The 19,650-nt window shown below is 38.1% G+C and overlaps 1 protein-coding gene across 1 annotated transcript in view; it reads right to left on the bottom strand.

Moving 5' to 3' along the window:
* Positions 1-7,184: 7,184 nt before the first annotated feature.
* LOC149462225 (PH and SEC7 domain-containing protein 1-like) overlaps positions 7,185-19,650 on the bottom strand; it is a 455,877-nt gene continuing 443,411 nt past the window's right edge. The window contains exons 13-16 of the mRNA XM_089677241.1: positions 17,515-17,672; positions 16,435-16,579; positions 15,171-15,314; positions 7,185-12,225 (exon numbers count right to left, since the gene is read on the bottom strand). Coding sequence (XP_089533367.1) covers positions 11,980-12,225; positions 15,171-15,314; positions 16,435-16,579; positions 17,515-17,672 — 693 coding nt within the window. The 3' untranslated portion in view covers positions 7,185-11,979. The remainder of the gene's footprint in view (positions 12,226-15,170; positions 15,315-16,434; positions 16,580-17,514; positions 17,673-19,650) is intronic.

The following is a 19,650-nucleotide window of genomic DNA, read 5'->3' as shown; positions in this document are numbered from 1 at the left end:
CAGTGTTCTAATCACTGGTTCAGCTATGTACAGCTGTCTGAACTGCATACAGGCAACATTATATATAATATTTCACATTACCTCTATACTGTTTTAGAGCATGTGCCTTTATACAGCAACTTGTCTTTACTTGACCAAGTTCAACACAAGCAACACATTTCCAAGTTAATAAGACATGAGTAAATATTTGGCTGAGGACAGTTTGTCAAAACTAGAAGCTTGTTTTGGAGATTAATTAATCATGGCTTTGTCAGAAAACCATTTCTCATATTCATTCAAAAAAATGTAATAGTGAAAGATGCTTTTTTTTTCCACCAAATAATTGAATCTGACCAGAATATGTGGTTTTGCCTGTGCTATAGCACCCAAAAGAGCTAAGGTTTTCTAAAAAAAAAACAAAAAACACTGATTTCTTAACAACCCAAGCTTGGGTCATGGATAGAATTTACAATGCCTTGAAAAAGTATTCATACCCCTTGAATTTTTCAACATTTTGTCATGTTACAACCAAAAACATAAATGTATTTTATTGGGATTTTATGAGATAGACCAGCACAAAGTGGCACATAGTGGAAGGAAAATGGTAAATGGTTTGCAAATTTTTTTACAATTAAATATCTGAAAAGTGTGGTGTGCATTTGTATTAAGCCCCCTTAACTCTGATGCCCCTAAAATCTAGTGGAACCAATTGCCTTCAGAAGTCATCTAATTAGTAAATAGAGTCCAGCTGTGTGTAATTTAATCTCAGTATAAATACAGCTGTTCTGTGAAGCCCTCAGAGGTTTATTAGAGAACATTAGTGAACAAACATCATCATGAAGGCTAAGGAACACACCGGCCAGGTCAGGGATAAAGCTGTTAAGAAGTTAAAAGCAAGGTTATGTTATCAAAAAAATTCTACGCTTTGAACATCTCACGGAGCACTGTTCAATCCATTGTCTGAAAATGGAAAGAGTATAGCACAACTGCAAACCTCCCAGTGTTAATGAGGAGGTGGAGACTCAGCTCCTTGCACAGATTGAAAGGGCTCGCTGGTTGGAACAGTAATAATAATGGGGGATTTTAACTACCCAGAAATGACTGGAGTAATAGTACTGCAGGAAAATTTAAAGGGCAAACATTTTTAAACCTACTACAGGACAATTTTATGGTACAGTTCATAGAGGCCCCAATTAGGAATGATGCTCTGCTGGACCTGGTAATCTCAAACCATGAAGAGCTTATTACGACTGTCCATATAAAAGAACATCTGGGTAGCAGTGACCACATAACATGATTTAATTTACAGTTGCAAGAAAAAGTATGTGAACCCCTTGGGATTACGTGGAGTTTTGCATGAATTGGGCATAAAATGTGCTCTGAACGTCATCTAAGTCACAACAATAGAAGAACACAGTCTGCTGAACATAATACTACACAAACATTAGATGTTGCCATGGTTTAATTGCACATAACATGTAAACATTCACAGTGCAGGGAGGAAAAAGTATGTGAGGCCCTAGCTTAATGACTTCTCCCAGAGCTAATTGGAGCCAGGAGTGAGCCACCCTTGACTACAATCAGTGTGATGATATTGGATGTGTTGCTGACAGCTGTCCTGCCCTTAAAAACCACACACCTGTTTTGGATTTACTGGTTTCAAGAAGCACTGTCTGATGTGAACCATGCCTCGCAGAAAAGAGCTCTCAGAAGACCTACGATCAAGAATTGTTGACTTGCATGAAGCTGGAAAGGGTTACAAAAGTATCTCCAAAAGCCTTGATGTTCATGTGTCCACAGTAAGACAGACTGTCTACAAATGGAGAAAGTTTAGCACTGTTGCTACTCTCCCTGGGCATGGTCGTCCTGTAAAAATGACTTCAACAGCACAGCGCAGAATGCTGCATGAGGTAAAGAAGAATCCCAGAGTGTCAGCTAAAGACCTACAGAAATCTCTGGCACATGCTAACATTTTTGTTGACACATCTACAATAAGGAAAACATTAAACAAGAATGGAGTACATGGGAGGACACCACGGAGGAAGCCATTGCTGTCCAAAAAGAATATTGCAGCACGTTTGAAGTTTGCAAAAGAGCACCTGGATGTTCCACAGCACTACTGGCAAAATATACTGTGGACAGAAGAAACCAAGATTGAGTTGTTTGGGAAGAACACACAACACTATGTGTGGAGAAAAAAAGGCACAGCACACCAACATCAAAACCTCATCCCCACTGTAAAACATGGCGGAGGGAGCATCATGGTTTGGGGCTGCTTTGCTGCCTCAGGGCCTGGACAGATTGTTGTCATTGATGGGAAAATGAATTCCAGAGTTTATCAAGACATTTTGCAGGAAAACGTACGACCATCTGTCTGCCAACTGAAGCTCCGCAGAGGATGGGTGATGCAACAGGACAATGACCTAAAGCATACAAGTAATTCAACAAAACAATGGCTGCAACAGCACAGAATACGCCTTCTGGAGTGGCCCAGTCAGAGTCCTGACCCCAACCTGATTGAAATGCTGTGGCATGACCTTAAGAGAGCGATTCACACCAGACATCCCAAGAGTATTGCTACACTGAAACAGTTTTGTGAAGAGGAGTGGTCCAAAATTACTCCAGATCGTTGTGCAGGTCTGATCTGCAACTACAGGAAACGTTTGGTTGAGATTATTGCTGCCAAAGGAGGGTCAACCAGTTATTAAGTCCAAAGGTTCACATACTTTTTCCTCCCTGCACTGTGAATGTTTACATGTTATGTGCAATTAAACCATGGCAACATCTAATGTTTGTGTAGTATTATGTTCAGCAGACTGTGTTCTTCTATTGTTGTGACTTAGATGACGTTCAGAGCACATTTTATGCCCAATTCATGCAAAACTCCACGTAATCCCAAGGGGTTCACATACTTTTTCTTGCAATTGTATTGTTAGCTGTAAACAGCGAGCACATATGGGAAAAATAAAAACACTCAATTTTAAGAGAGCTAATTTTCCAAGGCTGAGAGCTGCTCTGCAAGACTTAGACTGGGAGGGAATATTGGCATCAATGAACACAACACAGAAATGGGAGTTCTTCAGAAAGACTGTATGTGAACACACTGCAAAATATATTCCCATGGGCAACAAGTTTAAAAGGCTAAAAATCAAACCTATGTGGCTTACGGCCAAAGTTAAAAAAGCTATGGATAATAAGAAAAGAGCTTTTATCAAATATAAAAATGAAGGAACATTTTTATCGTTTAATTATTACAAAGAATATAACAGAATATGCAAAAAGGAAATAAAGGCCGCAAAAATTGAAACCGAATGACGGACTGTAAAAGATATCAGGACCAATCCCAAAAAATTCTTCAAATATATTAATAGTAAAAAGGTTCGGTCCAAGCATGTTGGCCCTTTACAAAATAATCTAGAGTGGGTGACTGGGGACAAAGAGAAAGCAAATTTATTAAATACCTTCTTCAGCTCCGTGTATACAAAGGAGCATGGGGGAGCTCTAGTCCATAATGGGCATGGCATTGACACAGCCCCAGATGATCCACATTGGCTCACAATTGATATGATCCAAAAATATTTAGACAGAATAAAGGTGAATAAATCACCTGGACTGGATGGCATACACCCAAGGGTCCTTAAAGAAATGAGCTCTCTCATTTCAAAGCCATTGTTTCTAATTTTTAGGGACTCTTTAATGACTGGCATAGTACCACTGGATTGGCGTAAGGCCAATGTGGTGCCAGTATTTAAAAAGGGGTCAAAATCTTTACCAAGTAATTATAGACCTGTTAGTTTATCATCTATAGTTGGGAAGATACTGGAGAGTTTAATAAAAAAAACAATTGATGAGTTCTTGCTGGAAAAAAATATTTTAAGCAAGAAACAGCATGGATTTATGAAAGAGAGAAGTTGTCAAACAAATCTGATTTCTTTTTATGAGGAGGTGAGTAAAACCTTGGACAGAGGGGTGGCAGTGGACGTGGTATACTTGGATTGTGCAAAAGTGTTTGACAGAGTTCCCCACACACGGCTAATGTGTAAGGTAAAGTCTACGGGCTTGGAAAAATCCGTATGTAAATGGATAGAAAACTGGCTAAAAGATTGTATTCACAGAGTAGTAGTTAATGATTCATACTCTGGATGATCTAGGGTCATCAGTGGTGTACCCCAAGGTTCAGTGTTGGGACCCTTACTTTTTAATATATTTCTAAACGATATAGGGTCTGAGATTAAAAATCCCATTTCAGTCTTTGCAGATGACACCAAGCTATGTAGTGGAATAACGTCCTTACAGGATGTCTTCAACTTACAAGTTGACCTCAATGCACTGTTTAATTGGGCAACTATGTGGAAAATGAGGTTTAATGTTGATAAATGTAAAGTTATGCACTTGGGGACTAAGAATATGCATGCATCATACATACTAGGGGGGGGGGGTACAACTGGGGGAATCAATGGTTTCTAAAGCAAAATTCTCTCTTGTATTAAAAGAGGTATAGACTCCAGAGAGAGATATAATTTTACCCCAGTACAAATCATTAGTAAGACCTCATCTGGAATAGGCAGTTCGGTTTTGGGCTCCAATTCACTGGAGAAAGTACAGGTCAACTAAACAGTTATGAGGCATGGAGGAGCTCAGCTATGAGGAAAGATTAGAGGAACTGAATTTATTCTCTCTTGAGAAGAGGAGATTAAGGGGAGATAAGATCAACATGTATAAATACATCAGTGGTTCATATAGTGAACTCGGTGTAGAGCTATTCACTCTGAGGTCATCATTTACGTCTGAAGGAAAAGAAATTTAATCTCCAAACACAGAAAGGTTTCTTCACAGTGAGAGCTGGGAAAATGTGGAATAGACTCCCTCAAAAGTTGGTTCTGGCCAGCTCAGTGGATTGCTTTAAAAAAGGCCTGGATTGTTTCTTAGATACACAGAATATAACTGGATACTAACATTTATAGGTAAAGTTGAGCCAGGGAATATCCGATTGCCTCTCAGGGGATCAGGAAGGAATTTTTGTTCCCTGCAGGAGCAAATTTGATCATGCTTTGCTGGGGGTTTTTGCCTTCCTTTGGATCAACTGTGGGTATAAGTTTATAAATTTTTTTTTTTTTTTAATGGTTGAACTGGATGGACTTTTTGTCTTTCTTTTTCAGCCAGACTAACTAACTATGTAACACGGCCATCCACCTAAACTGACAGGCCGGGCAAGGAGAGCATTAATCTGAGAAGCAGCCAAGAGGCCCATGGTAACTCTGGAGGAGCGGCAGAGATCCACAGCTTAGGTGAGAGAATCTGTCCACAGGACAACTATTAGTCGTGCACTCCACAAATCTGGCCTTTATGGAAGAATGGAAAGAAGAAAGCCATTGTTGAAAGACAGCCATAGGAAGTCCCATTTGCAGTTTGCAAGAAGCCATGCGGGGGACACAGCAAACATGTGGAAGAAGGTGCTCTAGTCAGATGAGACCAAAATTGATCTTTTTGGCCTAAAAGCAAGTGTGGTGGAAAACTAACACTGAACATACCATCCCCACCGTGAAACGTGGTGGCAGCATCATGTTGTAGGGAGACAAATACAGGGCAATCTTAGAAAAAAACCTGTTAGAGTCTGCAAAAGACTTGAGACTGTAGTGGAGGTTCACTGTTCAGCAGGACAACGACCCTAAACATACAGCCAGAGCTACAATGGAATGGTTTAGATCAAAGCACATTCATGTGTTAGAATGGCCTAGTCAAAGTCCAGACCTAAATCCAATTGAGAATCTGTGGCAAGACTTGAAAATTGCTGTTCACAGACATTCTCCATCCAATCGGACAGAGCTTGACCTATTTTGCAAAGAAGAATGGGAAACAATTTCACTCTCTAGATGTGTAAAACTGGTACAGACATACCCAAAAAGACTTGCAGCTGTAATTGCAGCCAAAGGTGGTTCTACAAAGTATTGACGCAAGGGGGCTGAATACAAATGCACGCCACACTTTTCACAGATTTGTAAAACATTTTGAAAACCATTTATCATTTTCCTTCCACTTCACAATTATGTGCCACTTTGTGTTGGTCTATCACATAAAATCCCAATTAAATACATTTACAATTTTGGTTGTAATATGACAAAATATGGAAAATTTCAAGGTGTATGAATACTTTTTCAAGGCACTGTATAATACATTTCAGAGCAGATTGGAAACAGAATTATTTTCTGCATCTAATTCAGATTTTTAACTAGATCAAAATATGTTTATAACGTATGCAGTGTTTCAAATGTAAATATAAAACTGTGAGACTATTTGGTGTTTTGTTTTTTTGTACATTAAAGAAAATTACATGAGGCGCATTTGCTAGAAAAACACACTGTGCAACTTTTAGGCCTCATGCACACTGGACATTTTTACAGCTGCTGTTTTGGGCGTCAGGCATTTTTTTTCTACAGCCAGTAAACTCCCCAGCATGTTATATGTGTCTATGCACGCATATGCTTTTATCCGGGGTTTTTGGCAGAGGCGTTTTCAGACTGGAAACCCCCCCAGAACTACTGCGTTTGAAGAGGAGTTTTTCAGCTGTAAAAACGCTCTAAAGCTGCAAAATGCTTAAAAACACAGCTATCCGGCATTTGTGAGCGTGTTTGAGCCTCAAGATTTTGTGGGAGTATAATTTTGCAAACTCTGAAAAACAGTAATGCAAAAACACTAAAAAAAGGTGAAAAAACTCACATTTTTAATGTGGCATTCTACAGCTGACGCTACTGGCGTTTTTATTATGTTCAGTGTGCATGAGGTCTTAAAATTTTTTTATTATTTTATTTACAGCCTTTACTTAAAGGGAATGTATAGTGTTTAAATCCTTCTAAGAATCCAGAGAAAGAGTCATTGCATGGAGCCAATAAGAACTCTCTGTTTCTCCTAATGAAATAAACATTGCTCTTGTGCTTCTGCGCTAAGTATTGTTGTTGTATCCTCATGATTGTAACAGTATTCTTCACAGCAAATGAAGAAATCCAATTGTTTTTTTGTTTGTATTAGCCATTTTAGATGTAGTCAGTGCTTGAAATGGCCACTACAGAGTTACAACTTCTGTTTTAAAAGCAGAAAGAGGAGAAAAGAAAAGAAAAAAAGAAAGGATAATAATGTAGCAGAAGGGATGAGCAAACACTAATCTGTTGAGAGCATCAGGTCAAGGAATAAATAGGAAGAAAGAATGGTAAAAGTTGTTAATTGGATATATTTATAATTTCCTGATTTTAAAACTATTTCCTGCATTTCAGTTAGGCTAGAAACAGGCTATAGACATTTTTTTTAAAGCTGTAATTAATTTCACTTGAACTGAATTCATCCTTCCACTCAATGTACATGTTGTGATCAAGAGAAAAAAAGAAATGACAACACAAAAAAGAAAGAAAATTACAATCAAGGCTAATGAACAGTTCAATGGTAAATATAATGCAAAGTCTGTAATGGATTCTTTAGCTAAATATCACCTTTCAAGACGTGATTAACCTACTAGCTTGGATTTGATAAAATTTATGAATAGCTATCATGTATGGATTATTAACCACATATAAATTATTATCAATAGCAGGCACTTCAATAAATATGACTTGTGTGATTTAAATTCATGTGATCAAAAAACTATAAAATAATCCCTCAATTTATATTGCCCTGTGTCCTCATGAGCTTTTTACCATGAATGTAAAACCATCTTATACACAAAAGAAAAAAAAAAAGAATCTGTAAATGCACTAGGTATAGCATTGCCTTGCTGTAGGAGTTCCTTTCAAGGAACATGATTAGGGTATTATGTTCCAATAACCTTACATATTCTTATAGATATTTGTACATAATCAGAAATGTTCATATATGATTGTTTACAATAACTGAGAGATGATTGCTTGTCTACAAATTACCCTACGTGATGCATCCTCTTGCAGCTGCAAAAGGCATTATAAATAGCCACAGCTCTGTGTCACAATCATAGCTCTTCGGTAAACACAGTTTAAAAATGATATAACGTACATGATATACATTCCATTTACAGAATTAATTGCCATTGATAGCATTTGTTTGTGATGCCTTGCTTGGGAACATATTTCTGTTACAAACACCTTTTGATGTTAGCCACGATAGTCATATATACTGAGAGGGGGAAAAATGCTTATGAGAAAAGTGTGTTTATAAGCTGCTGAGCAGCTGCTAATGAATGAGTGGCACAGTTCTCTCAGGGTTTCTAGCTCTTAGGAAATCTCTCCTGTTAATGAGCAGTTTGTACTGTGGAAGATTAGAGTATTTACTTTGATGTCTGGATAAAAGGAGACAAAGAGGCGAATCTATCCTGAACATGCAATATTTGTTATACAGGAAAGATTAATTATTTGTGAGTGGAGATGAATGTTTTCATGTTAAAAAAACATTGTTCTCCATAATAAAATGTGTTGAAATACAAAATCAGTTTGCATCTACCATGTAAATACATATAATGTGTAAAATATAAGACTATAAACTATGCTAAATTTAAAAGTAGAAAGCACTGGATTCCAAGTGTGAAAGTTTGGTCTGGGCTAAGGGACAGAAGTGAGATGCAGCTGACTTGCATGTATCTTCTTTCCTTTTTTCAAAGTTGTAGACTTCCTCCAATAGCCAAGCACAGTAGGCCTTCTTTTTACAGAACATATCTGCACTACTCATTTCTATCCAAAAACAAGGGGTAATTTTTCCCATTTTAGGATAATGAATGGAGCCATCTTTCTGTCACTGGATCAGTGGAACAGGCTGGTTCTTTCAGTATTAGGAGGGCTCTACTGTGCTTTGTACTGGTTCAGTGGAGGGCTCACCATAACCTGTGTGGTTACACTGCTTCTTCATAGCATAAACAACTGAACTGTGCTGTCTCTCAAAAGACTAAGATACTGGGAACCAACCACAAGTATCTATATTGGGTAATCAGCTTTGTTTAATTTAAACATGTTTGGGGTAAATATAGTAATTACAGGAACAGAATTGCAATTTACCCAACATGAGCATGCTATGACTTGAAAATCCCTTTTGCAAACCTAGTTTTTAAAGTGCTCATGACTGAGGTCAAACCCTAATTTTCCACCAAACATCGGTAAGTCTACAGTTCCATAACATCTAATAGAATTATCCAATCCAACTGTTTTTAACCCATACAATTACAGCATGTGTTGTAGCCATCTGTTTATGTTTAGCTTAAGGTCCCACAACATGTCCTAAAATACTGGGTGACAAAACAAACACAACAGTATGGGTTGCCAAATAATGATCTTAAAAGTCAAAATTTAAAGCTTTCTGCCTGTAGAACAGTGTTTCTCAACTCCAGTCCTCATGGACCCCCAACAGGTCATGTTTTCAGGATTTCCCTCAGATGAAATAGCTGTGGTAATTACTAAGGCAGTGAAACTGATCAAATCACCTGTGCAAAATAATGGAAATCCTGAAAACATGACCTGTTGGGGGTCCATGAGGACTGGAGTTGAGAAACACTGCTGTAGAAGAACTGATCATTAAGCCTCACTAACAGGCCACAATGATAGCAGCAGCAGCAACTGTCCATAGTTAAGAATTTAATCAAACTTCACCTGATTTACACAATAATATTTGTGAGCAGACTGGATGGCAATCCTGTTATTTGGCATTGAGAAGGGACCATAAGGATGGACACACCCTATCTGCATTTTCTTGCTATTTTTATGCCCAGCCCAGGTGTAATCTGCTTCATAATCTAAAGGTTGAGACAACCCATATCAATAAATAGGCCTTGCCATATTTAGAGGTTTTGGGATAGCTGGTGTTAGTAATTTTTGTGTACAATCAATTATTATTCAAGGTTAAGCAAATTCTATGTCACATGTGCACTGTGATACAATGAGGTTATTCTTGTAGGATAAATTATCATTGAGATAGGACACATCACAAATCAGATATTAAATCCCATAACTCTAGCTGGTCTTGGTTTCAGTACAACAAAACTAAATTCAAAGTAAGAGTGGTACTGATAGCTGTTGTGCTACTAAGATAAATTGCTAAGTAACCAAACTGAAATGCAAGTTTCTCATTGAATCTGGCACAAAACAGTTCTTTAATATTTGTATACCCCTCTGATCGCCTGCACTATAGTATGGCTTTAATGGTTGGCATATGTTTTCAGCTGCAAGTTATAAAATTATGTGAAAGAGAGGTCCTCTAAAAAGTGACCCTTCAATAAAAGTAGATTCTAAGGAACTATTCATCTTCTGGCTTTCTATATCTCTTTGGGACTCCAGCAGTTTCTGGGTATTTTGGAGTTCCTCCCTTCCTCCTGCAGGGTGTTTCCACTCCTCCTGTTGTACTTTTTTTGAGCAAAAAAATTTAAATCTAACACTAAAAAAGAATCTCCTTATAACTGCTGCTACAGGTGTATTTTTCCAGAGAACTCAAACAGAGAAATCTTCCTTCAGATAAATAAGAAGCCCTAGTAGAACTAAAAGCAAAACTTTGTTGTTGTTTTTTTTTTGGATAGAGTAAGAGGGTTATAGTCCCTGTCAGGTTTTTTTTTTAACTATCTGTGTCCAATTGTTGATAATTCCCTTCACCTTCTGTTCCATATCCAACCTAGGAAGTGAAAGGAAATTTTTCTAAAGTGAGGGAATTCCTAGTTGTCACCAGCGTCGCTGGAACTAGTGTCCCCATAGGACAATTTATCCTCTATTACTGAATGGAATGAGAAAAAGGTAGACAAATAAAGAGGGTGAATCTCCCTAAACAGACAGCAAGAAAAATCTGACAGGGGGTCTAATCCCTCTCTATCCACTTTATCTAAAAAAATTCAGTTAGAAATACTTTAAATACTTAACAAAACCTAAATATCTGTTTTGGGTGGAAGCCTGTCTGATGACAGATCTGTCACAAATTCTGACCTCTGCTTCCAGTGTCTTAAGTAATAACATCCTTCCAAAGACTGATACACTGGTTTGCTGGTAATTCTTGCTGGTATTCAGGAGCCAGACACAAGATACGATTGGCTGGATCCAGTGCCCATGCTGAAGAGTCACTACATTTCTGACCCATGCAGACAATGTTGCGCCGTTGTCTATTTCCTTAAAGTGTAAACCTCCATTTACAGTTTTAATGACAATTGACATTCAATTTTTTTTTTGTTTTTGTTTTTTTTTTTTTTTAGCATGAAAGCAAATAACTTTCAGACCTCAAAAAGAGCATTAATACTACAAAATATCAGCATGACAATCTTGAATTCAGTAAAGTAGTAAAAGTGCAAAAATATGTCACAAAAATGGAGGAAACCAATTAAGAAATGGCACCATCCTGAATTGGGGAAGCCATTTTGCCAAAGCCCTCAGGAGAATCCCCGTGTTTTTTTTGTCAAGTTCCGTCACTGCAAACTGTTCTCTCCTTTCCATGGCTAGTGCAGCCGGATCACATACAAAACAAGAATAGAAATGCTGTACATGGCCCTTGTAAGTTTAGAACGGGAGGCTTTCATCTCTTCATTGTCACCATAAAAAATATTTGATTGTAGCAAAGTTTATGTGCTGTACTTTTTAATAGTAAACTCCACTTCGGTATGCAAGGAAACTTAGAATTTGTTTGTTTTTGGTTCCCATTAATAAAATTTAAAAAATATGGTCCCGCTGGATTTGAATGGCTTACATATAAAACAAAAGATTTAAAATTGTTTTCTAGACAGAGAAAAAAAAAACATTTTGAAAAGCTTTCACTCACATGCAGTTCTCTCTTCTTGCACAATTCATGTTGACTCTTACACATAGGCAGTGTTTGTAGTGACTGTGCTGCTTGTCATCCATTATAGGAATCCCACTGCTCCTTTCAAAAACTCTGAGGTTTTAGCCTGTCACAATATGTACCAGCAGAAAGTATTAAATCATGCAATACTTATTGGTACCAGCTTAGAACCCAACATACCAGCTATAGAGGAAGAAGGGGCCTCAAACATTTCTTTCACCAAGATCTGAAGAGGCAGGCAGCTCAAGACTTTTGCCTGGTGTTGCTGTGTGTCGCTCTGGAGCTGCCTCGTGAAGACGTGTGACACTTAGCTTTGGTGGCTGAAACAGGTGGGTCGAGGTTTAGCGAGGGGCTGGAGCGGGATTTTTTTAGTCCATCCTCATCATTTTCTGCTGAGTCAAATAAACTGTTCTCAAAAGCTTCCAAATCTTCTGTACCTGCCTTCAATTTGGCTCGGAGGAGCATGGCGTAAGTACCATAACGAGATTTCTGTGCAATAAATAATACATATAAGAGGCTAAAAGATTTATTTTTATAACCTGTTGACAAGATAATATAAGACATTAACCATCATTCCTGCATTTTTGTTTGACCTTTGAGCTGCATGATTATACCACAGAGATCCTGTACAATAGTTCTCAGCGGTCATGCATACAAATCAAATGGTTAAACACATTTATTTGAACTATCTGGAAGGCACTCTATGAACAGATACATGTGAGTTAAGTTTAAATGTACTTCATTAATTTTCTCCTCAGTATTCCACATTCTGTGTCCTAATTAAAGCTGATAACTGATTAATCACAATCGTCAGCTAAAAGTCAATGTGTCCTAGAACAAACATCTTGTACTGGCATCTACTATAATGTGTAATGAGAAATTCTTGATGCATTCAAGAGCATCCTTCTTTCTTAAGTATACCACTAAGGGACACTTCTTCCCATATGTAGAATGTTAAACAAGGTTGAGCATAAATATGAATAACATTCAAGGGAGTACTAAATCTAATTTTAAGAAGTATTTATTGAAGGAAAAATAAGATCAGGTAAGGCAATACAAATAATTTACATATCTTCCTGCAATTAGTAGAAAGATCCTGAGTGCAATGATTCTAAGCATTCCTCTAAATGAAAATGGTGGCCTAGAGTATTAGGGATTCTTTTCTGGGCAAGAACCCTCTTCTTACTTCCCAAGCTCTCCCTCTCAATACCTTCCTCAGCTGTATGTTCTGCTATGCTAAGCAAGCACAACACCCAGTGGCATAACAATATGCATAGCAGCCCATGCAATAAGAAAGAAAAGAGGCGCAAACAATCCAACACTGCACTATGTAAAGGATGTATTGAACACATAAATTAAAATGAACACACAACAGGAACTAAACTAAAAGAGTGAAGCAGGTTCAGCTGCTTTTGTAGGCAGGCAGCTTTACACTGGCTGGCACTTTGATAGGTGTTCCCGAAGTCAGTTCATCAACTACTTGTTATCGATGTTAGACACCAATATTAATTTTGCGAGGGCAATTAAAATTGTGTGTGTATTTTAATTTACCTGTTCAATTAATCCTTTATATACTGCGCTATTGGGTTTTTGTTGCCCCTTTGCTTTCTTACTGTTTCAGATCATTTGGAATTCCCAACAAGGTTAAAGGAGGCGGCAGCTGAGCTTATTCATAGTGCCAGTTATTGTTTAATTAGATTCTGGCTAAAATCTCAGAGATCTATGTGTTATGTTACAGTCTGTTACAATGTTATCTTTTATCACAAGCGGAGGAAAACCTTCTTTCAACTAAAGTGTTTGAGATAGTGGGTGCAGACTAGCATTCTAATTACTAAGCCCCTTCTGGTAATTTTTTCTTTATAGCAGCCTATATGGATGCTTTTTGGCCTGGAGTAGGAGGGGGCCCCATTAGGAGGAATGTTAAGGAAAACTAAATTGCTAAGGTTTCTGTATAGAAGAGAAGCCAGTATTGGAGGAGCTCAGCTATGAGGAAACATTAGTGGAACTGAATTTATTCTCTCTTGAGAACTATTATAACTTTAATTATAACTTTTTTTTTAATGGTTGAACTGGATGGACTTTTGTCTTTTTTCAGCCAGACTAACTGTGCCACTATGTTTCAAATGTTGTTAGTCACAGATACCCCTGCAAAAATCATTTGATTAGCTGTCATTTGCTGGCTAGGTATGACTTGAATATTGGCTGATTCCCATTGAATCAGCAGAAATTTGAGTTGTAGGCACCATCCAGCCCAACAAACTTTGATCTGAGAATTGAAGAAGCTGGGCAGCAAAGTCCTGGCTGAACAGTGACTGCAACCATTCAGAAGAAGTGGCTGTCAGAATGCAATAGCTGGCAGGGGCTATTCCTCCATCCTCACTGTTTAGGTGGATGGGCTGACCAGGAGAAATGTTATCATGTATGACTAGCCTTAGTAGTGTAGATGTATTGCGCTTTTGCCTTTGCTGCAGACTGAACTTAACCATTTATGCCTAATACAGTCAAAATTCCCAGAGTTACTCCAGCTCCCTTGAAGTGTACTGACTATGCTGACAGCTTTGCTGCTTCCTATTCTACATTTAGTCATAATTTATGTTAAGATCAATGATACCTATTGTCACACCTGATACTGCAAGCTGCTACAGAGAGAGTTAACCACCCTGGCCTACCCTGCCTCTCATCACTCAGGCCACTTCCACAATACAAGCTTGTCTCAGGCCGCTTACAAATATACATCGAGGCGAAGCTACAGGAAGTGACAGTCCAGTAATTCGGCAGTGGCGAGACAAGCTTGGCCTGAGTGATAAGAGGCAGGGCGGGTCGGGTATGAGTTTGAGCGTTCAAACCCATGTGCAGGGCGCAATGCACTGTTAAATATGAGCACTATAACCAATGGTTTTAATGTTTGTTATGTGATTTTTTAATAAATGGTATTTTACTATTGGAGTCTCTTTTTCCCTCCTAAATATATGATACCCTTGGTGAAGTCATAAGTGAGGAGCATAGTGGAGTGACCCACTGGAGAGGGGATCCTTTATATACAAACAAGCGCATATAGACCAACTCTTGATTGAAAAGGTCATGGCTGTCTGGTGAGTTCTCAGTAATGGTGGTGGTACACAAAGGTGAAGTGGAGCACAAAGAACAGAGATTGGAAGTGGTGGAATTGCATGAAGCACTTTATTTACACGGAGGAGGAGTTATACACCATTGCACTTTTTTTGAAGGAACTGTTGCACTATATGGACAAATGTATTGATTTGAAGGATATATATAAAGTACTTGTACAATAGTTGTTTGCACTTTATATAATTATGTAAGTGCTGTATATTGTGGGTGAAACTTGTGTTACATTCCTCATTGTCATGCTTTCCACTTTGGACAGTTAGAAGGAACTGACAGAGCTATATCAGATTATAATGTGTAATATGTACCTCAAATTCTAGGTAGTCTTCCTTCTGTTTAAATTCATCCATTTCTTTTCCTTTCACCTTCTTATCTGGAGGAGACGTACGATGTTCTATTAGGCTAGATGACATGCTCTTGAATTTAGCCTCATGTGTTTTCACCTGTTCCTCCTAAATATAAACATAAATCCATTAAAAAATGTTGTTTGTGATAAATACATTAAATACCTCTTAGCCAATATCATAATATTATATATTAAAACAACTTTCTCCTAGCATTTGCTATTTTCTATATGGCAATGTCCAAATAACTGCAAATACTGTAATTAAAAAGGTCACCAAGGTTTTCACAATATTACAAAGTACAACAACAAACAGTTTACATTTTAATGACATTTCATTTTTTAATAGAATCAGCCTGCTTTTCAAGCATGTGACAATGATTATTGCTTTGTTATATGGGATTCATAGTGTGCCATAATATAACTGGTACTAGCAGGGGTGGACTGACAAGTCATGGGGCCCCCGGGCAATAGGGGATCATGGGGCTCCTGTGTCCTTGCCCAAACTCAAAAATGCCTATGAAAAAGGTACCAGGGGCATCTCATGGGGCCCCCTACTGACTCCGGGCCCTCGGGCAGTGCCCGAGTTTCCAAATGGTCAGTCCGCCCCCAGGTTGCTAGTATTTATGTGAATTAATAAAGGTGAACATTTATGACATTATATGACTGTAAAGCATTCCATGCAAATCATGAATCAACAGATCTGTTTGAAAAGGCTTGAACATGAGGTTGAAAAGCCCACTCCCTTGTTTTGCATGTTTTCCTGAGTTTCCACAACCGGCCCGAAGAAATGGTTAAAGTGTACACTATATAAACCCTTTTTTGCTCCCTTTTGGTCTGCTAAAAATACATTTGAATCTGTTTGACAAGTACAAAAATTAATTTTGCCTGAAATATTGTGAGCTGATAACTTCCTATACTCTCTGCCAGTGAACAAGGAAAGGTTAGGAGTAGAAGGATGGGGGCTGAGTTCTTCGTAATCCATCAGAAATGAAGTAGGCAGGGCTGACACCACATGCTTAGGATTTTAGAGCTCAAAACATGTTATGTTGTCAGCTCAGATGGGAAGGTAGTAGCACACTATAATGCTGTCATGTTTGTCATCTTCTGTGCAGTGATATACTATATATATATATATATATATATATATATATATATATATAGAGAGAGAGAGAGAGAGAGAGAGAGAGAGAGAGTTTTGTTTTTGCCATGACATACACTTTAAATACCTGGGACAGGCGGGTGATGGCACTGGGAAGAAGAGGTCGGCTGAATTTCTTATGAGATCCAATTGCAGCTGGGAATGGGGGAGCAGAAAACATAGCTGCCACCACATTAATACGTGTAATCCATGAATGCATCTGTTCTGTATTTCTAGGGAAAAAAAAACAGCATTCATCAAATAAAGCTGTCATACATTCTACTTAATCAGCAGCCATATATAAATCATTTTACTGAATGTTTTACATCTGCTGGCACTGCCAAACAGTGACTACATTTGATAGGATACAGTAACTGTTTGATAATTTTCCATCTGTTTAAGTAAATTTTTAAATCATTTGTCAAGACTGCGTGGTTCTTTCAGAGCCACCCATGGCTCGAATTATGGTCAGATTTAAGCAAAATCATCTGATATTCAAGCCATCTTCAGGGACCTCTACTGGCTTTTGTTCTCTGTGTAATACAAGGAAAAAGAGATTGACTGCATGATTGATTAGGTCTGCATTTGGCAAAATAAACTTTCCATAAGGTTGTGAAATGTTTCTGCAATGGCGTTGATTTACTAAAACTGTAGAATGCAAAATCTAGTGCAGCTATGCATAGTAGCCAGTCAGCTCCAGCTTTTTCAATTAAGCTTTGGCAGAAAAAAAAAGCCAATTTCCATGGGGGCATCCATGTGGGCTCGATCCCGAGCCGCCCTATCTGTGTCCAGTGACACAGAGCGGATGGCTCAGTCCCACCCCCCCACTCCCTCGGCACAGCTTGCTGCTGCTCTTATGCACATCGTAGGATGGGATTGGGCTCAGGTAAGAATAAGGGGGGGCTGGGGGATATTGTGCAGCACAGAAGGTTATTTACCTTAATGCAAAGAATGCATGAAGGTGAAAAACCTTAAGGCTTTAGAACCATTTTAAGGTTTGACAAAAAAAATGGCAGCAGATTGGTTTCTCTGCAGAGCTCATTAGGTGGACTGGAAGGAGGCGGGTAAAGAAGTCTTCACACTTAAAGTACAGTAATATATCATAGAGCTGGATCCTGAAACAAGAAGTACAGATCAGACATTTATTGTAAGTGTTATTAGGACTCACTGAGCCTGAAAGAGGAATACTCTCCAGTCTGCTGTTCGCAGGTAGAAGACATTTGGCCTTTTGTTATAGTCGGATGCTCTGGTAGCCAAAGAATGATGTATGCTGATTGCATTTTTCAAGTCTTCTTCAGAAATAGGCTTTCCTGGTTTATATTCCTCCTAAAATACAAAGAGCACAAGTATTACTGCACCCAAATGTCAAAAGACCACAGAAAATAGATGTCAGATTTACGCCTGGAAGCTACATGCACAGCTACTTTTTTATCTTAGTTTGAAAGTTAAGGTCACTTCAAAAGGGGAAACAAGTAATTAGGAACAACATTTAGTCCTATTTTCCTAAAGCCAGATGGGTCAGAGGAGGACAGACTTGACAAATTGAGTTCCCCTACAACCTCCTTCATCACAGAACCATACATCCCTAATGAAATTATTAATATTTTGTTAACGAGACAAGGTGCAAGGGGACTACAGGAAACAAAGTTTCCTTTGGCAGTTGTGACATGGCAGTGGAGGGCTCTGTTTGATGTGTGTTCTCTGTTCTAGCATCATAGTGCTACCCTGACTGCCAGATATACAGTATCTTTTCTTCGGATTGTTTGTCACCGAGTGGCAACTTGTGTGTTTTCTGTGTCCTGATGACTTCTGTGAGACTGTTCCTTCCTCTTTTTTTTTTTTTAATTTAAATATTTATTACATTTTTCATATTAATACAAATACCCATACAGGGAAACAATTCACATATAAATAGACCTTTATAACATTTCTACATTTCCCCTTCTAAAAACTCTTTTCTTTCCCAACCCACCCCAACCCTTCCCACCCCCCCTCCCCCTCTGCAGACCTAACTCATCCTAGTCTCTCGAGGCTTATCAACTTTTATATAACGTCCTAGTTTATAATTTTCTATATTTCTCTTTCAATCCTGCTTTTTCCCACTTTTCCCATCTCATATAATATACTCCCATTCTATCTTCCTGCATATGGTATGATTTTTCCATTCTACCAATCTGGTTTACTCTATTAATCCAGTCTTCCTCCTTCGGTACCTCAGATTTCTGCCAAAACTTAGGTATCAAACCTTTCGCCGCGTTTAAGTAGTACCATACACCTGACTCTTTATATTTATTTACTGATGTCTCCACATTGTGTAGAAAGCACGTCGTTGGGTCTAACCCTATGTCAATTCCCGTTATTTCTTCAATCAATTTGACTATTATCTTCCAAAAAACTTGGATTTTCGGACATTCCCACCATATGTGAAACACCGTGCCTATCTCTCCACATCCTCTCCAACACATTTTTGAATTTTCCCCATTCATCTTGTGCTCAACACTCGGTGTAATGTGCCATTGTGTCACACACTTATAATTAATCTCAACCTCTCTCATACTAATGTTCTCGTGTATCAATCTAAATATCTTTCTCTGTTTGTCCTCATCGAACACTACTTCCATATCCCTTTCCCATTTTGTTATAAAAATTAACTTTGTGTTTGTGTCTAATTCTGTGAGTATTCTATAAATTTTTGAAATACCGTGCTTCCCATCCCTTCGTGTTTCTAACAGCCTTTCAAACATATTCCACTCCTGTTTTAATCTCAAAGGTTTCGGGAGATTTCCAATAAAACATTTCAATTGATGGTATTTCCACTCATCTATTCTAGTGAAGATATCTCCCTTCTTCTCTATTAATTCTTTAAGTGGTCTCAATTCCCCCTCCACCAAAACATCTCTCAGTTGGATATCCTCCTTTCTAAACCATCTCCCTGATATCTTATCCTTTCCCGGGGGAAAGTACTCAGTATTTGTAAGAGGCATTAATATAGAATTAAATTCCCATTGCATGTTTTTGTGTAAGTTGTCCCATACCCTTAAAACATTTAAAGTGTAGATACTTGTGCTTTCTTTATTTCCTCTAAACTGTGCTGGAACCCATATCATCTGACTCAATCTGATTCCACTAAGATCATTTTCAATTGTTACCCAACTTTTTCCCTTATGGTTAAATGTCCAGTCATATATTCTTGCTAAAACCACTGCTTTATAGTATCTCTTGACATCTGGCAGACCCATTCCCCCTTTCTATTTAGTCCTACTTAATGTTTCATATGATATTCTAGGTTTTTTATTCTTCCATA

The sequence above is a fragment of the Staurois parvus genome, unplaced genomic scaffold (genome assembly GCF_062004578.1).
Source record: "Staurois parvus isolate SC_StPar_1 unplaced genomic scaffold, SC_StPar_1.0 ptg000182l, whole genome shotgun sequence".
Classification (NCBI taxonomy): domain Eukaryota; kingdom Metazoa; phylum Chordata; class Amphibia; order Anura; family Ranidae; genus Staurois; species Staurois parvus.
Note: the sequence above shows the minus strand (reverse complement) of the source record. Positions and strands in the feature narration are given on the sequence as shown.